At 31.4% G+C, this 19579-nt stretch overlaps 2 protein-coding genes across 2 annotated transcripts in view; one reads left to right on the top strand and one right to left on the bottom strand.

Moving 5' to 3' along the window:
* The window catches only part of LOC129222006 (G protein pathway suppressor 2-like), a 29601-nt gene extending 26268 nt beyond the window's left edge, over positions 1-3333 (top strand). The window contains exons 9-11 of the mRNA XM_054856422.1: positions 322-407; positions 723-818; positions 2023-3333. Coding sequence (XP_054712397.1) covers positions 322-407; positions 723-818; positions 2023-2079 — 239 coding nt within the window. The 3' untranslated portion in view covers positions 2080-3333. The remainder of the gene's footprint in view (positions 1-321; positions 408-722; positions 819-2022) is intronic.
* A 6511-nt stretch (positions 3334-9844) lies between these two features.
* Positions 9845-19487, bottom strand: LOC129222799 (L-cystatin-like). The gene is made up of 3 exons (XM_054857344.1): positions 19149-19487; positions 15522-15629; positions 9845-10007 (listed from the first exon to the last, which is right to left on the bottom strand). Exons 1-3 carry the CDS (start codon positions 19356-19358, stop codon positions 9918-9920), a joined length of 408 nt encoding a protein of 135 aa, XP_054713319.1. The 5' UTR covers positions 19359-19487; the 3' UTR covers positions 9845-9917.
* Between the last annotated feature and the right edge of the window lie 92 nt (positions 19488-19579).

Genomic DNA, 19579 nt, shown 5'->3' with positions numbered 1-19579 from the left:
AATTAAAGTACTGAAAAATGTAATGTCTGATTGTTTTCTTTTCTTTTTCTTTTTTTTTTAAATATTTTGGCTGCATATTTTAGATAAAAAGTTACAAGTTAATGTTAAGTAGTAATAAATTGACTTTATATATTTATTGTTACTCAACATTTTGATTTTTTTTCTGATTACTGTGTCATATGTAAATGAGTTTTTAATAGTAAGGCTCAAAAGTTATGTGTCATAAGATTTAGGAAAAATTGAAAAGTAATAAAATTTAAATTGAATATCTGAGTGTTCTTGTTAATCTTTAGTGATGGATTTTCTCCTCTTTTTATACAGGCTATGTGAGCAGCTTGCCTCAACAAATAGAGCATGCAGCACAGAAGCAAAACAACATACAAGAAGAAAAGTATTACATCCAGCAGGTAATATTTTTATTGAAGTTTGTTAATAAGTAATTTTTTGGGGAAGAAAAATTCATTTCTATAATAAGCTCACAGAATCGTTTGCCTTCAAACTATTAATATTATTTTTATTGCTTAGAAAAAGAATTTATTGTAGTGTATTTTATCAATTTGGTTTTAAGTGCTTAATGTTTTTAAATATGAATTTTTTTAAAAATATTCACAAAAATGTTGCTGACATGTGTTTTGAGGTTTCTAAAAACTATTTTTTCTATCCAAAAAGATTAAACATGCTTGTTATTTTTTCTTTCTGAATTTTCTTACAAATTTTTATAGGGTGGCATTTCCTCTGGATATCCTATTCGAAGTCAACCTCAAGCACCATCTCGTTTTCAGCCACCTACTACCCACAACGTAACAGCACCGATGCAGGTAAAGTTGAATTCACTTTTAATGCTTTTGATTGTATTTTTTGTTATGCTTTTGATTAAATTACGCTTAAAATATAATTTTTCAATATTAACCCTTTTTTAAAAAAAATTTACAAATGTTGTTCACGGTGAATACGGAAGATAGGTTTTATAAAAGCAAAATGATTTCTTGACTAAAACACTACAAAATTGCAATCGATCTTAATATCTTTCTATTTAGGATGATTCTAAGGCAGCCAGTAAAATTTAAATTAAAGAAATTTACAGAAAAAGAATTAGGCGGTATGCAGCGTTTTACGAATAGCTTATACTATACCGCCTTTATTTCTTCTTCTCTCAATTTCTAATTTATATTTTATTTGCTGGTTTAGAAAGATCCTAAATAGAAAGATATTAAGATCAACTGCATTTTTTTAGTGTTTAAGTCAAGAAATCATATACTTATTTTATTTCATACTTTTCAGTGTGAACCAAGCTTACAGAAATAGTCTTTAGAATTAAAAGATATTTTTTATATTTTACTTTAATATTTAAATTTCTCTAAAATCTGGTCAACCAAAAAAAAAAAAAAAACATTGTATCTGCCACATCTTATAAACATGTTTCCTTGTAAGAGCTATGGCGCTTTCACCCAAAAATACAGCAACATGTATTAACCTGAATCAGTGTAAGTATTGTCTTTTCTGTCAATATATTTTCTTACTGATTAGCTAAAGATAATTTCAAGTCTGTTTTAATGCTGTGTGATCTGTTACCATGACTTTAAATTTAGTGTATCACTGCACTCATCGTACATCAGGTTACTGTTAAACAAAACCTATTGCTGTGTGAAAATCGCATTGAATTATATATTTCGAATGAATGAATAATTATAACTTGCTTCAATTTCAGTTCTATTTGTAATGAAAGGTGTGTGACTGAATTCCAATTTTTTTCCAGTTCAGTACTTTAAACCTAAGTCTGCCATCAGTTAATTTTTTTAATTTAATTTTATGATTACAGACATTTAAATGTCAAAAAAGTGGATTTGAAAACAGGTTTTGTACACAATTATAAGTCAGTGCAACTGTTTTAAAAGGATTTATATATTGTACTGTGACAGTGGAAAATTAATGGTACAATTTGTGTGAAAAAATTTTGAGACAAAAGTTTTGATATTTTGGATTTAGTTGTTTTCCCCTCAGTAAATGAAAACTGTATTTCAGGTTCCCATTCGAAAAGAAGACGTTATGCGGCGCAGCATAAATGAAGCTCATCGATAAAAAAGAAGCTCTGGAGCTGAAAGCAATGCTTTGGAAGCATTTTGCTTGAATTTAGTTTCCTTTATTTCTCCCATCAAAGGAAAAATATAGCAGGATTATGGTCTAGGTGTTTATGCTGCATTATTGAATTTAAAATAGTTCATGTAAAATCCATATGATGCTGCCCTTTGATAGGGGTAAAGATTTCCTAAAACAGCTCTTCTTAAATGTGACAAATGTTTGAGTGGGGTATTATTGCACAACTGGTGGTGAGGCATTATAAGAGTAGTTTGGAACTAGTAGTATATAAATAATGAGGTAGTGTTCAAATAAATAAAATTGTTTATTTTCAAAATAAATAAATAAATATATAAATAAAAAAGTTTCAAAAGAATCAAATTAAAAAAAAAAAAAAAAAGTTGGGGAAGATGAGTATGATCAGAATTATAAATGATTTTGTTGAAATTTATTGAGATTGAAACTTCTAATGCTGTGTATTTTTCAAGTTGAGTATGTTAAAAACAAAAACTCTAACGTTTTATTTTTTGAGAGTTTTTTAAAATTTCTATAATATTTGCTGCTTAAAAATTAAGCTTTTTTTCTGTAATGTAAAACCTGCAAAAAGTGGTTACTCTGGCACTAAACAAAAAGTCTGCTGTAGATTCATGTAAAGTATTATACTAATTTTCTGCTTGCTATTTTTTCTACTTCTGATGACTGAATTTTAAGTTAAAAATAGATCAGTCAGATTAGTCTAGAGACAATTATTTCACATATTGTGTGATATAACTTTAATAATTTTGCTAACATCACATTCAGTCATTACACTGCAAGATTTTGGTGTTAAGCTTGACGTTTTGTAAAATGTTTGTTACTTTTGGCATTATGATCTTGTTATACATTTTTAGACAATTGTTTTTCTTTGTTACTGTAATGGGGAATTGTTTGTGGCACGCTTTGATTTATTAAACATCAAAAAGGTTGGTTGAAAATTTTGTCTGTAGGGCCCCTTATCATAAGCTTAAAATTTATTGAAGACTATGTATAAGTTTTGTCTTTAACATATTGTGACAGGAAAAAACTTTGTTTGGGTTGTTTTAGTATGTGGACCAACGGTAAAAGTTCCGGGAATCATGGAACCAATGTAAATGTGTTTTGAATTGTGTATTTAAGTTAGGCAAAATTGGTTATTTATTTTTAATATGTGCCTTGTTTTAAGGAACTGAATTTTTGTTTTTGATTTCCCTAAAAGTCTTAAATGTAAAACAAATTAAAACTAAGACTTTGACTTCATTATATTTACTTCACTATGTGTTTTTTTTTTTTTTTTTTTTTTTTGCCGAATGTACTGATTATTTAAAATAGAGCTATTCAAGAGTTGACTATATAGCATTTTGAACAGCAGTGTTCAGAACTTGCATTAAGTAGCATGATGCATCATTAAAGTTTTACGTTCATTGTTTAAATATGGGAAAATGGTTCATCAAACTGAAAATTCTCTTTTACATCAGCATTCGTAGTTGGTAATGAAATGTTACTAAATTCCAAATTTCAACATAATACTAAATTTAATTGGCAAAAAATATCACCTCATTTGATGAAGATTTTTTTACCATCAATAATTCCTTCAAATTTTATTTTTAAAATAATGTTCAATAAATATTTTTTACCCGAATTTAAAATCCTTCAATTTTATCAACCGAATTGGTGGTTTTTTTCCCCTAATTGGCTATCACCTATGTTCTCAGCTGTGTTCACTTTTTGCACTGATGTGGAGGCTCGAATGACTTTTTTTTTCAATTTGAGTTTTTCTTATATCATTTAAGCCGAACCATTGCCCAGAAGGTAACATGCTTGATCAAGGGTTTATTTCCCTTCAATACTTTAAAATATAACAAGGTGAGATTGCCAACTCATAGTCCAACCTCAATTTAGTTGCCTAATAGGATTTTCTCGGTTTTTCCTATTTTATATGCAAATGGTGAGTTACCTTTAATAGGTAGCTTTTCATTAACATACTTTGTACCCAGAAAATTAAAGTAAAATGTGTTGGATCAGCACTTAAAAAAAAATCATTCATATAATCTGCCGTATGCAGGTAAAGGGCAGTAACTGCAAAGTTTTCATTTTTTTTGCATTTTTGTCATCTACTGTACGTTAGCTTTATTGTACAAGCTTGGTTATTTGGTTTCCGCTGAAAAAAAGGTGCGGAAAAAACGACTAATTCCAACATTTTCCTATTGTTAGTACCAAGTCCACCACACATTTCTTCAAATATCTCAAACTCATTTCTATAAATACTGCCGTTAACCTGCACATGGCAATAATGCTCAGAAGAGGATATTCATACATTTTATCTGGTGAAACTAAAGATAGTAAATCAAGTTATCAAACCGACGAATAAATCTAAAATGTGAAAACTTTCATTTATATTCCTCCATAAAAGATGCTAAAATATCTGACTTGAAGCAGTAATTTATCACCCTTAAGCCAGTGTTAAGGCAGAATTACATGCTATGTTCTAATAGCACGATTGTGACATCCAGAGACTGCAATTTCGTCCTTGTTATGGACTCATGAGTCTGGAATGGACCCAGTAGCGTAGCTATGGGGTCTAGCGCCCCTGGCGAGAAATTGCGCCCCCCCCCACAGGGTCGCCCATGTGGGAAGCCACCGGAGTTTATTGTGACCTCCAAAAAAAAATTTTTTTTTTAATTTTTTTTTGGAACATTTTGGTTAGTTGATTTGACAAATAGAAGGAAGCATTGTATTTTTGAGCACTCATGATTGCTTATTGTTCTCATTTGACCGTTTTTGGTGTCCGGTGCCTTTTTCAACTTGGACTAGAAGCCTGCAGCACCACCGCCCACCGTCCTCTGCTGGCGGCGCGGGGCGGCTGCTCCGGTCCTGAGCTATCTGCTTCTCCTGGACGGAGGCGTCCATGTCCTACACACATGCACGTTCACACACATACACACACACGACTTCACACACATCCACTCACACACGCCTACGTGCATACACACAGGTCTACGCACACACACAACTATGCACAAGTAACCGCCCAGAGGAGAGGCAGACTTGGGGGGGGGGGGACAGGAGCCGTTTCTAGAAACAATAACTCCAATGAGTAGGGTCCTGTCTCAGTTCGTGATTGCCAAAAACATAATTTAAATTCAAAATTTCAGAATTCAAATTAATTTTTTTTTTTTTTTCTTATTTTCTTTTTTAGAATTGTTTTCAATGATGGCCAATGTTCCTTCTCAGTAGATGTTATGTATGTGTCTCTAGCTCTTTTTCTTGCAAACTTTTTTTTTTCATTTTTTAAAGCATTTTTCAAACATTCTATGATAAAAAAAATCTTAAATTTTTTTTTTAATCAGTTGAAATGCTGCGCCCCTGGCGAGAGCCACTCCTGCCAACCTTTAGTTACACTACTGAATAGACCATAACCGAGCTGGAGACTAATGTCATCTCACTGAGAGTGCCAAAAAATTGTCAGCAAAAGTAAATGTAACACACAAGCGAGAGTCCGCAGCAATGGTATGGTTCAACTCGCCAATTGAAGACAAAGCTTGTGTGTTGAGCAGTAAGTTACCGCCCTTTTGCCAGTGCTAAGGCAGAACTACATGCTATATACCGACAGTTCATTTTGAAACGTTAAACTGCACCATTGCTGTGAACTCTCGCTGGTGTGCTACATTTATTTTAGCTACCAGTTTGTTGGCACGCTCAGCTTCAATGAGATGACATCTGCCTCCAGCTTGGTTATGGTCTATTCCAGACTGATGAGTCCATGACAAAGACAAAATTGCAGGCTTTGAATGTTATAACTGGGCTGTCAGAGTATTGCATGTATATCACATTAAATACTTTTCTATTTTCCTGAAAAGTTATGCTTTGATTCTTGTCTTAAGCATAAAAATATTTCTATATGATGTATTGAAATACATAATGTTGAAGAAATTGTACAATTTCTTCAGTCAGAATTTATTGTAATCAAGCATTATGAATATTTAAAAAAAAATACTCGAATATAATTCTTGAATTCTTTTTATGTTTAATAAAGAAATAAAACAATAAAAAATACCTGATAATTTGATTTTTGTGCTTTTGGAAGGTGTTTTTCTTTTAGGTTATAAGAGTAGGGAAGGGGGTGGGGGGCACAGGTGAACATAGTATGTTTTACTAGGATAACGTCAAGCAAAAAATTCAAGTAATGGCAGTACCAGTCCTACTTCTTGGCCAAACTTTTAGAGCAAGGAGCCAGTTTATGTTCCTGTGGTGACAGCTTCTTTGTTTTAGCAGATGCTGATGTAATTTTATTAGTCTTCTTCATGTGAAAACATACTTTAAACTAATTTATAAACTAAATTCAACTACTGCAAACAATTATATGAACATTCAAGTAAGTTTATGGCAATGATTGAATTTTGTAATTAAAATAAAAAATTCTTTATTTTTGAAAATTAGTTCTAAAATAGATGATGGGGCACTTGTGAAACACTACATGTAGGGGCACATGTGAACAGCTCCCATATCCTCTCGGTCATATAAATATTAGTATAGGCTTATTATTAGTGTTGATAAAAAGTGAAAAGATTTATAATTATTATTTTGCTAATATCAGTTTGTAAACTTATTATTTTTTTACATTATTAATAATTATTTATTTTTCAAATTCTTCTATTACTAAATATTTGGCCAAAAATTTAATGGTATATTATATTTACAAGGAAAAAAAGACAAAATATTTTCCTTTAACTAAAGGCTAAAGTTTAGAATAGTTTTAAAATTCATCATCATATTCTGTTTAAAGCTTAAACGCACCCTACAACAAGAATAAACTTTTCACAATCAAATATTCTTTGTATTGTTTAGTCTTCTTTAGAACATGCTACAAAACTTTAAAATTTGACAGTGAGCAGAGTTATTTAATTCGGGAAAAATATTTTCATATTGACAGTTACTGTACAATCTTAACTGACACAGTATAGGTTGTACAAGTTGCAAACCCTTCGATGTAATTGGTAAATATGCATGTTTTATATTAAAGAGTTTTTTGTTGAAATATGATGCTCGTTCTGCATTTTTCAATCGTGTTCATATGTGCCCCCCTATAGGGGCACATGTGAACAATTTAAGTCATTTTTTAAAAAATTTATAAAGTAAAAAAAAAAATTCTTAAAAATCTGAAAAAATTCCAGGGTACAAAGAAAAGACTATTCAATCAGGGGCACACTTTTGTTGTGAGAAATTGATAATATTTTCTGAGAAATAAAGAAATGAAAAAAAAAATTGTTCACATGTGCCCCCCCCCCCCCTTTTCTCTACACATGAACAATAGAAGACCATAAGTTAAATAAATACCTTCGTGCATAAAAAATAAAATAAGAAATAACAACGTCAAATAGCACAAATTGCAGATTACTGCAAACGTTAAACAACATTTGTTGGAAGTCTTTTCATCTATAAGCTCATTTCTTTTACATTGAAAAAGGCGTTGCTTTCAACGCCAAAACACGTGTCTATAGAAATCTGCAATTTGTGCTATTTGATGTTATTTCTTATTTTAAATAGAAGACATGTTTTTCAAATGCCATAAAGTAAATTTTTTAAAGAAATAACAACAAATTCCATGGCACAAAGAAAGGACTATTCAAGCACAGGGGCATTTTTGCTCTGACAAATTGATATTTGTTGAAAAGTAAGGAAATGAAAAAAACTGTACAGATGTTCCCTCTTCCCCACATATAACATGGCATCCATTAACGGAGATAGCATGGTATATATATTATTGAAAGAAAGGACTAAGAAACAGCTACAACTGCTCAGCCCAACTCACAGCTAGCAGTGGAATAATGGATTTGAAAACTGCGCCTGGCTGTATAAGCCAGTGGCTTAAAACCCTATTTCATGTTGTTATAAAATACAGTGAAGCACCGTTTATGCATTTCTGACGGGATAACATTCACATCGAGGTTTATTGATTTAAAGCAATTGATTTGAATCAAGTGATATTTTTAACAAAATTATTGATTAAAATCTGTTGATTTTATTTTTATGGATTAATTTTGCATTTTAGAATGTGTTGCTCTAAATTTAACTGCACTGCATTATACACTTCAACTGGCAAAACTATAAGATTTCTTTTTCTCTGTAAGAGATTTTCAGACTCTTGCTATATTGCTTTTACTCCAAAATTTCAGTTTAGAATAAAATAAAAAGTTGCAGTTTTTCTCATACCATGACTAATATTGTTGAGGAAAGTATTTCTTCAACATATTATTTCACACTAAAAATGTCCATAATGATGGAAACCATTTTTAAGCAAAGCATAAAACAAAATCCCATCTTATCTAATCATTATAATGTACTTTATAAATTTGGAGAAAAAAATTGAATATTTAGAGAACTTATCCTAATTTTAAGAATAAGCCGAATGGATTCATTAGCTCAAGTTCAGATTGCTTTATTAACAGGTTCTAACAGTTGCCTTCTTCACCTGAATTGAATCTATTTCAAAACTTTTGTCGACTCTAAGCTGATAAACATAGAAAACTGCCATTAAAAACTAACATACTGGCCAGATAAAAAATTACTAGACTTAATATTTCACATACTTATCAAATTAAAGATTTCAAAATGTTTAATCTTTCATAGTTCTGAATTGGCATATGAACTTTCAAGAAGTTCTCATTTTTAATAAGTTATCAAACATTTTGGTGCTACAGTACTACCTCGATTTAACGATTGTCAAGGGAACAGTAAAAGTTATCGTTAAATCAAGGATATCGTTGCATTGAGGAGCATAGACATTTAATACAGTGGAATCCGGACCAGTGAAATGTATCATTCAATTGAGGAAATCCTTAAATCAAAGTTATACTGTATTAACAAAATGCTTGATTTAAAAAAGGGGGGGGGGAACATTCCCGCTGCATTAGTTTTAAAACTTTAGGTGTTGTGCGCAAAATGCCATAAACGCAGGCTGCTTGAGATGATTTGAACTTTGAACAATTTGGTTGAAAGTCAAATGCTCTCCCATGCAACAATTCAAGTGTTAGATAGCAATATAACAGAATAAATTCATGCAATGGTTTTAAGTGGAGTCTTTTGAAAACAGTAAAAACGTAAATTGTTTACTTTTCTTTGAAAGGGGCAGGATCACATCCTTAAAATGCTGCCTTGCTTTTGATCTATTAAGGAAGTTATGGTGTGTTTCCACAAAGAAACACCTTTCAGAAATGTTATATAACTGCGGAATAATACATAAGATGCATTGATTTAGGATAAGCAACTAGGATTGGTTTTTAAAACATAGTTGCATATTTCTTACAAAATAAATTAAGATCTCAAACATTTCTTAAAAACTTAAGACATGATTGCTAATTGAGGATGTGCGCTTCAGACAGGCAGGTCTCAATCTTTTTAAAAATCTGTTCGTTATGCATAAATTACGATAACATCTTGATATTGCATTATTTATTCTACAAAGCTAGTCCATTCTAGCATTGAGCTATTTGGCCCATTAATTAATGGTGAGCCACATATTAATTTTATAGACATTTAAAAAAATTATATTGAAATTTAAAGGTGTATTTTTCTAATTAGAAGATAAGGTTTCCAAACACAAATACAATGCATACCATTTTGTTAAAAAAAAAATGTTCTTAGCATACAATTGGAGACAAGGGGGGGGGGGGAGGGGAACATGAATTAAAAAAAAAAAAAACTTTTATCAAGTCAACTTTTTTAAGGTTAACATTTTATTAATAAATTTTACAAAATGTATTTTTCACACTAAAAAATTAACTTCAAATCACATTGTGAGACAAAAAAAAAAAAAAAACAAAGTGTTATTGACAGGAAGAGTGAGTGAGCTTAGTTCTCTCATTGCCTTCCTTCCAGGCTTGCACCCAAACAGTGAATTCACAAGTTTTAGGCTCCTGGAAAAAAAAATAATGATGATAATTGAATGCAAATAAATTCACAAAATTTCTGAAAGACACAAATAAAAATATTATTACTTCGAGAAAACCGTCCTGTGAAGAAAGACCTTTAGCCTCTAGCACATGATACGTGGTTTGATTGATGACGTGCTGCTCTTTTGTATAATTTAAAACATAATTAATTTTTTAATTTTTGAGATTTACAGTAATCTTGCATGAAAAAAAAACAGACCAATTATTGTTGACTTTTATAATTATTTACTAATGTGTTTGAATTAATGTTGAATTTTGTGGATATTAGGGCTTGATGATGTAGTAATATCTATGCATCGTCAAAATTAAGTTTCAACTCATTTGAAATTCTCAAGCCTGTCTGTTCGAAAACCAATAACAACTTTGTTTCTGAAGGTAAAATATTTTCACTGAACGACAGGTGCTATTTGAAGATGAAAGGGTAAAGTAATTGACAAGAAATGTGCACAAACAATATTATTAAGTATTTTTTTTTACAAAAAGTCGAAAAATGGAAAGCTTCTACAATATCTAAATAAGATGATAATCATATAAAGTAATATTAAAAAAAAAAAAACTTTTTAAAGCAAAAGTAACCCATGATCTCTAAATCAAAAAATAACTATTCTACGTGAACTGTATATTTTTAGTGTAATTTGCCATTAAATATTTAACTTTAAACTTACTTATAATTTATGTGTAGTATTTATTATTTTATACCAGCAATTATTTCTTATTTTGTTAGTTTTGGGTTCTCTTTTAAAATGAAGCTTTACAAAACATGCAATATCTTCTACACTTGGGTTATAACGACCTCCTCCTTATAGCGACCTCCTCCTTATAGCGACAGATTTTATTTGAACTAAAGGAGCCGTTATAATGAATGTTGACTGTAATAACAACTAGTATGTTGTGGCCATCACGAAACTTTCTTCTATATTTTTCTTTTTTTTTTCTGATCCCTCCCCATGCTTGACGAGGAAGCAATATTCCCAACAAAAACAAAATTACACATACAAAAACTTGACGACTGTCCCAATGTCTGAATTATTGCAAAAGCAAAGCAAAGAGCGAAAATTGAAAGTTATTTTAAAAGCCTTGCTTGAATGAATTACAAATATTTTATTCGTTAACAAACATAAGATGGCAACAGTTAAAAATTTTAAATCATTGAGATAATATTTCCTATCATTTCCATACAATTAAAATCACGAGAAATACGCAGACGACAATCTATTACGATTTATCTTTCTTATTGTTGCATTAATAAAAATATTTTTATTCGCAAAAAAAAAAAAAAAAAAAATCAACACCTTTTGGAGCGATCGGCGTCAAAATAGAACCAAAGCCTGTTTACATATGGATTCACATATATTCCAAATTTCAACCAGAACGTAGCATTACTTCTTGAGATAGGGCACTCAAAATGGAAAAAAAGAACGGGTGATTGCGCTACCCCCTTTTTAGCTGTTGACACAAAAATAAAATCAGTTCTTATACCCACTAAGGGCTACTTGCCGATAAATTTTTCTTTCATTCCGTTCATTATTTCTTGAGATACAGCAGTCACAATTGACGACAAAAAACGTTCTATAGCTCAACCCCCGTTTGAGTTATTGACACCAAAATTGAATCAGCACCTGTTCCTGTTAATATCAACATATGGACCAAATTTTGTTTGATTCCGCCAGTAACTTCCTGAGGAATAGCAAGCACGCGTAACTCGAAAAACGTCCCATTGCTCCACCCCCCTTGGAGGAATTCGCGCCAAAAACTAATGGGCACAAGTTCACATAGGGGCACATATGTGTACTAAATTTCGTTCGATTTCATGCGGTAGTTTTTGTTGTAGAGCGGCCACAAAAAACTGGTCACACACAGACGTGACACACATACACACACACACACACATACATACATACACACACACAGACAGACAGACATTTTCCAAAAATGGTCGAAATGGACTCAGCACACCTCAAAACGTTCGAATCCGTCAAAATTCGAAATTCGAAAATTTGCACGAATCCAATACTTTCTTCTATATATTAGATATAGAAGAAAGTAAAAATTAACTGAAAAATTAACTGAAATATTGAAATTCTGATATATTCATGCCTATTAGTTACAATAGTGCACTTTATCAGCAACAGTTAAAATCTTACTAGCTGCGTCGCCCGACTTTTCACAGCCCACCCCGAAAGTAAAAGTTATATCAAGTGGCGCATGTTCAACAATCAGGTTTGAACAAAAAAAAAATATATATATATAAATAAATAAATAAATCAGTAAAATTTTGCGACAGATAGCAGAAAAATAACCAAAAAAGCAACATTTTAAATCCTCCGATTACAGGAAAAGCCTCAACCCAGAAATTTATTTGTTCATATTCAAGAAAAAAAAATGGCAACACACACACACACAGATCTCTTATCTCAATGTTTTTCTTCACTTTACAAATTTTAATAAAAGCACTGTTACGAAAAGTTGAGATGAAGCACTGAATAATAATTTGAATGGAGGAAAAAACCTCCATGGTCTTTTTGGGCCTTCAAAAAATAGGGATTTTAAGTCGAAATCTAAGCTTCATAATTAATAGTATTTAATTGATATCTTCATTAATTTTTATTGGAGGATTACGTTACCTAGCCAAACATGAAGACGGGAAAATTTCAAATCCATTGATACCTGGTTTGATGGTCAGTTTACTGGCATTCGGGAGAAGTATCTTGGACATAGATACATACGCTCAGTTTTTAATTATATAAGATTGATCTTTAATATCATATGTGTAATGAACAACTTTTGACGATCCAATCGATTTGTCTTTTTGTATGACTTAGCCTAGTTATAGAAGAGATTTTGGTGACCATCTGATTTCATTATTTATATTATTTCTTGCTGATTAGGGCTTAATTTGCTTGCGAGCTTAGCTCTTGTACTTATTTTTTATTCCACATAAATTTTTATACTTCTGACTGAATTTAAGCAACTTACACATTAAAATAAGTTATGAAGACTTTAGGGCTTTTGCATTTCTTTTGTTAGAAATCGATTCCTGGCTATGATAGCTACCTTTGGTGAACTGTTTGATTATCTCTTATAACCATCTTCAATTGATTACATTTGTCACAAAACAGGTGGGTTTTTAATATTATTTAACTATTGCTGAGTTTTGTGTTTTAAAGTTAGTATGAATCTCTATATGGGTCATTCTTCAAAAAGTCACGCGCCCTCTGTCATACGCCTTTTACAGTAAAAACGTGACAATGATTTTTAGTTTCATCAAAAATATATCTATTTAAACCTGCCAACATTTTTTTTAATAATAATTTTTATTTTAGTATATTTTTGGTTCACAACATGTGAATTCTCACCTCCGTGGCATGTCACACACCTTGTGTGACTGTTTTTGTTGCTTAATAACTTGTTTAATTAAAAGTAGATACTTATTTATCTATTATTCCTTTCACAAGTGTCTCAAATACTAATTGTTTAAGTATATTTCATTTTAAATATTGTGTGTTAGTTCGTTTTAGTAGGACAAGGAGTCATGTCACACAATAAATTCTCACCTCTGTTACCTAAACACAAAATGCCATTCCTCATTAACATGTAGCAGTAATGACATCAAATTTTATTTCCATGATACAAGGGAGCCCCCTTGTCTATTTTCAGCCACAGTTGAAGTTGTGAGATTTTTGTCAAATGAGATTTTTGTTATTCTGACTTCTCACCTCTGTCTCAAGCAATGAAGAAAAAAAAAATTTCCCTGAAAATGTATCTATATTAATGGAAAATTCCTCACCTCCATGACAGACCCTTACCAATGTCATTATTTCTGAGGTGAAAACAAATGATGGAGGGGAAATACATCAAAAACTGGCATTCTACCAAAATTATAAATTGACAGTATATCCTCGAATTTACTGAATACTATTTTTAACCTACATTTGAAACTACTAATTAAGTCATACTTTAACTAAGAGAGCTTAATATTACATTCCCACTAATCATTAAAATAGCTGATTGTTTGCACAAGTAGCAAAATTACTACTTTGATATTAAATTGGCTTCAATTTTTGAACATTAAAAGTTTTTTTTTTTTTTCGTGAACAAGGCATTTTTTATTTATGAGTAAAATGATTGGAACTTAGCTGGGTCATTGTTTATGGTTACTTCTAGTAGGTAACACTTTAATGGAAGAATGAGAAAAAAAAAACAAAAGGTTTTAAAATTGAAAATTATTTGCGTTCAAAAGTTACGTTTCTAGTATATATTGAGGAAAAAAAAGTAATGGCAAAGAAATTGTGAAATTTTGTCGGAAGCGGGCCTGTCCAGAACACCCCATATCACCTACAGCTTTGAAATTTTGTACAAAACTACTTGCAGCACCTGGGACCCTGCACCTGGGATTGTTTTATTTTGAAATTTCGAATTAGTTTCCTTATATTTAATTTTTAAGCTAAAATTTCACATGTATTGCCTATTGAAGGGATGAAAAATTTCCCACACCCCTTAACATTCTATGTCATTCGAGAGGACTTCTGTTTCAAATTTAGATTGAGCTAGTTCGAATTTTATCAATTAATTAGAACAGCAGATATTTTTAAAGAAAACATAAGACGATTTTTCATATTACAGGCTACTAAAGCAACTGCTTTTAGAGGCAAAACTCAGTGGCAACTCTGAATTTACATTAAATTTGCATACTTTTGCAATAAACAACAAAATCCCTCCCCCCCCCCCCCCCTTCAACTACAGCACTGGCGCCCAGAAAGGAATATCATTCAAAAGGACTAGTAGATAATCACTGTTATTATCAAATCAAAGCATTATCCCAATCACAAAATTTAAACTCCAAAACCATATCCAAAAACTTATTAGTATGCGCTGTTGATCTTGGCTAGTTCACACTAGTGGTTCATGACAAATGGAAAGTTTAAAAGAACTTCTGCTTTTTAAACTCCACTATTTATTTTTCTTCCTTTTTTTATTTTGAGCAAGAAAGAACAGTTTTACGATTTTTCGACTTTTTTTTCCAGTAGGCATTTTAAAACAAGGATTTACTAAACCGAACATACATCTTCAGTGAAACATACATAATTGAATACTTAAGTTTTCAATCAAGTGGTATGTTTTAACAGATCAGGTAAGCTTATAAAAGAATTTTGATTAAAAAAGAATTATGTATTCAAATGAAAACTAAGAACAAGTATTTTTGATTGCCTCTGGGAATCCCATTTTAAAATCCTGACAAGCTATTTGTTTTGTATCAAGTTTGAGTAATTGTTTTCATCATGTAGAGGGCGCCACGGATGCGCTCCACTTGTGGAATGCTGAAACACTTGTATGGGGAGAGTGGCTTGTGTGAGAGATGCAGTAGGTGCTCCTTAATTGTTATTAAAGTGTACAGTCCTCTGATTCAGTTTGTGTTTATTGGTAAATGTCCGACCAGAACGGACACTATTTATGAACAAAATGAAAATAAATCCTTACCATACTCTCAAGAAATTCACACTGTTCGAGATTAGCTTTTGATTGATTTTTCTTGCATTCTGTTGCTCCCATTGTCACATTTATCTTGTAGTTTACACCAGAAACAACCTTAAAATAATAATAAATATTATTTCAAATCATTATTATTGAAATGAGCAAATAAAAATAACATTTATCAGTTCAAAAGTAATTATTTATACCTTTTTGTAGTAAAAATTAGAGATGCAATGAATATTAGGTTAGTATTCAGCATACCAGGGGTGGATCCAGAAATTTTTGTAAGGGGGGTCAAGCTTCAATGGGAACCCCATTACGAAAAAGTATCAGTTAAGCAGGCGCACCCATCCCTCCATGGGTCATGGCTCCTTATATTGCCCCTTTATAATGCTACGGAGCCACACCCCCCCCCCCCCCAACCCAAATAAGACAAAAAACCCTTTCAAATTGCCCCCCCCCTCTTAAAATTTCTAATGGCGCAACCTGCACCATGTGGAACATATTTCCTCATATTTTCATCCAAAGTCGAATTTGGTTAGGCAGACAGGTTAGTTTTGATGGAAAAAGCACAAGCACACACATGTGGTTTGAGATTAAAGAGTGCTCTGAAAAAACGATAAGCACATTCGAGATGATTATTCTTTAGAATATGAACAAAAAAACTCAAAATAGCAATAGCTGAGAAAACGAACCCAGTCAATCCTTTTTATTATGATGGGCTGAGAAAAAATATCTTGCAGAATCAAGTAAAAAAGGTTAACATTGTTTCCACGTACTATTTTTTCGAATCTAAAAGAATTAACTTCAAAAATGATCATAGTAAAATTCTTGTCACAGGGGGGTCAGCTGACCCTTTGACCCCCCCCCTCCCGTGGCATACTGCATATTAGGCAGACAATCCGAATATTCGGTTAAACTGAATACTTTACTATTCAGCAACCAAATAACGAATAGCAAAAGGACAAAGATATATTTTCAACAATTGGTAAATTAACACATATCTTGCTGTACAATAAACGAAAGTTATAGAACAGGACCATCTGAAATTATCACATTCAAAGTGATTTTAACGCAAGAGAAAGCACGCAGACGTTAAATTTAAATTTTATTGCTTTTCATTTATTAAAGGTTATGACAAACTATCTCAACCGTACTATTACAAACTCATTTGAATACAAAACAGTAACCATAAGAAAAAAAAAAAAGATATTAAATATTCATAAATATGTACGTTAACTCGGTGCTAAATTTTTAAAACAATAGATGGCTAGAAAAAAATTTATCATTTCAAATTATTAAAAAGGTGGCTAATCAGGGGTGTTTGTGATCTGAAAATTTTGGGCTGATGACAAATTCTAAAACTGAAAAGTTATTTTTCAAAACAAAACTTTTAAAATTAATTTTTTTATGATTTCAATGATTTTTGTATGCAGATTTGAAAAGTTTTTTTAGGAAAGGGGGAAGCTTCCTCATAGTTTCAAAAGATTTTATTGTCACACTAGGATATTAAATTTTTCTGTATTTTGATTTTTGAAGTTATTCAGCAAAATGAAATATTAAATATTAGTTTTTAAAAATCTAATTAAATTAATGATATAAATCAAAATTTTATAATAAATTATGGTGCAGGAACATTAGGAATTCAACAAAGATTCTTTAAAACAAGTTATGAGAGTTATGAAATCATATCAAGAAACTAATAATCCATTTTAATGCAAAATTTCAGATTAACTCTGACCAAATTAGCAATTTTCTAAATGAATTTGCTTTTAGAATGATTTACATCATTCTTTATTTTAAGTTATTAGTAATTAATTTTTTATAGTAGATAAATTTAGGATTTTGAACGGAACTGCATTCACATTTCATATAAGACATAAAATAGATCTGCAATTTTAAATTGGCATAAAATAAAAATACAAGTAATATAGTTTTTAAAAGAAAATTAACCAGATGTTTCGTATTCGGCCGAATATTCGGGTAAAATGAAAAAAAAAAAAAAAAAAAGAGCTGATGTGTGCATCACATGACTTCCTTTTACTCCAATGTAATGTCATTTCCCTATTATTGGCAATTTTAATGTGATTCAATAATTTACACTCTAAATATTTAAAAAAAAAAAAGTGTCAAAATTGAAACCAAATTAAAATTTTAAAAAAATCGTCAAAGTGGCAAACAAAACTTGGCGACCAAAAGACTGCCGATATATATCGTCAAATGTTCGCCAAATTATTTTACATCGAAATTAACAATGATTTCCACCCAAAAAGGGACAAAAGACTCCTTTAGAAATAGCTGAAGGCAACCAAAAGGGGAGGTGCACAACTAGACCCCACTATAGTCCATTTAGCGAGAGCTGATAGTGGACGTAAACAAAGCAACGTGACAATTGGCGTTACCGCTGTCTGCTTGGCGCTGGGATGATTGAAAACAGTGCCAATCAGATAAGCGAAATGTCCGCGCTTTCAATGGGAACAGCATTGCCAATCGGGCGAGTAAGTCATTAAAGTAGCAACCCTCTTTGTTTACTTCCTCTATCAGCTCTCGTTGAATTGAGTATAGGAGTTTACATACCAAATTTCAACTTTCTAGGACATACCGTTCTGGAGTTATGCGACATACATATGCACATTTGTACATACATACATCACGAGAAAACTCGTTGTAATTAACTTCGGAATCGTCAAGATGGATATTTCGCTTGTCTATACGTTCTTAGGCAATTATACACGTGTGGTCAAGTCGAAAAAAAAGCTCAATGTTCATTCGGGGGTGAGCAAAATGGAAATTAAGGTTGATTTTTGAGTAAAAAAGTTTTTGCGAATACAATACTTCTTTTTTTTGTAAAAGGAAGTAAAAATATATAAATGAAAGGAAAAACCAACATTAAAAAAACATCATAAAAATATTGCATGTATATTTTCATGGAGGGTAATAAGATCTTAATTACTGCTGTTTAGCATTGGGGCTTGAAAGCTTAAAACCTTTTTGTAATAAAGATTTCTTGCAGATACATGCTAATGCAACATTTCAATTTGTGCTTTAATGACATTTATTTTTTGAATTGTTGTAAAAGTAATGAGTGTCATGATGTCCAAATGTGCCTGAAGCATGTTCAAATGTACCCCATGCATGGGACACACGTGGACAATTTTTTTTATGTGTTACTTAGATATAAGGGGTAAGATTACGGTTTGCAAAAATATTATGGAAATAAAGTGAAAGAGGTTAGATTAACAAAAACAAAAAATACCCAAATGTACACCCCTCCCCTCTCCAAAACTTATTTCTCATAAAAAACGTGAAGTGAATAATCCACTCAAAAGAGCAAACTGTTAAACTGGAAGATTTCTTTTATTGAGTTACAAAGTAGGTGGTTTGTAAATTCAGAATTTAATTCAGACAAGTATTAAACGCAGAAAATTAGGTCATGACGCATTTAACATTGATCGATGCAATCAAATCCGAGTGACTCGTTTGGCACATTTATGTTCCTTATAATGCGTGTAGATTTCAATAAAAAAGTTTCAATAGTACCCCTCTTTTCAATTTCAGAATTAAAACCTTGGAAATTTCACGTGGTATTAAATGCGTCATTAGAAAGAAAGGGATATATGAAGTTCAGCAAACCTGTGTTTGAACTCCCAATATTTCTTGGGTTTTCCAGTGATAAGGTGAATTCATTTTCTTCGACAGCTCTGCAACAGCAAAATCTGCATATTGCTTTACATCAGTAGAATTTACTTGCTTCCTGCTGTAGGCTCCAGTCATCATAGCTCCAGAAATTTCAAACAAGAAAATGCAACTAAAAATTAAGAGAATAAACGCAATCTTCGCCATCTTTCTTTGAAGTACGCAGTGATTATGAGCTCACTTAAAAAATGAACGTCAGGTGCTAAAATAATAAGAATGTGTCATGCGCTTGTTGACATTCGTGACAGTGCGTGTCAAGAAAATAAACAAAATTTATTATTCATAAACCAAAAATGCAATAGAAGTTGAAGTGACAAACCTGATTAAGTGTGCATTTTTTAAATAAATGACACATTGTAACGTAATTG

This window comes from Uloborus diversus, chromosome 5 (assembly GCF_026930045.1).
Source record: "Uloborus diversus isolate 005 chromosome 5, Udiv.v.3.1, whole genome shotgun sequence".
NCBI classification, from domain to species: Eukaryota; Metazoa; Arthropoda; class Arachnida; order Araneae; family Uloboridae; genus Uloborus; species Uloborus diversus.
The sequence above is the reverse complement of the archived record's forward strand: the minus strand, read 5'-3'. Positions and strand labels throughout refer to the sequence as shown.

Excerpts from the sequence above, each read along its gene's own strand:
- LOC129222799 (XM_054857344.1), bottom strand. The coding sequence starts at position 19,358 with ATGGCGAAGATTGCGTTTATTCTCTTAATTTTTAGTTGCATTTTCTTG. Across the intron at positions 15,630-19,148 it reads TATTGGGAGTTCAAACACAG|GTTGTTTCTGGTGTAAACTA; the intron begins GTTTGCTGAACT and ends TATTATTTTAAG. Across the intron at positions 10,008-15,521 it reads GTGAATTTCTTGAGAGTATG|GAGCCTAAAACTTGTGAATT; the intron begins GTAAGGATTTAT and ends TTTTTTTTCCAG.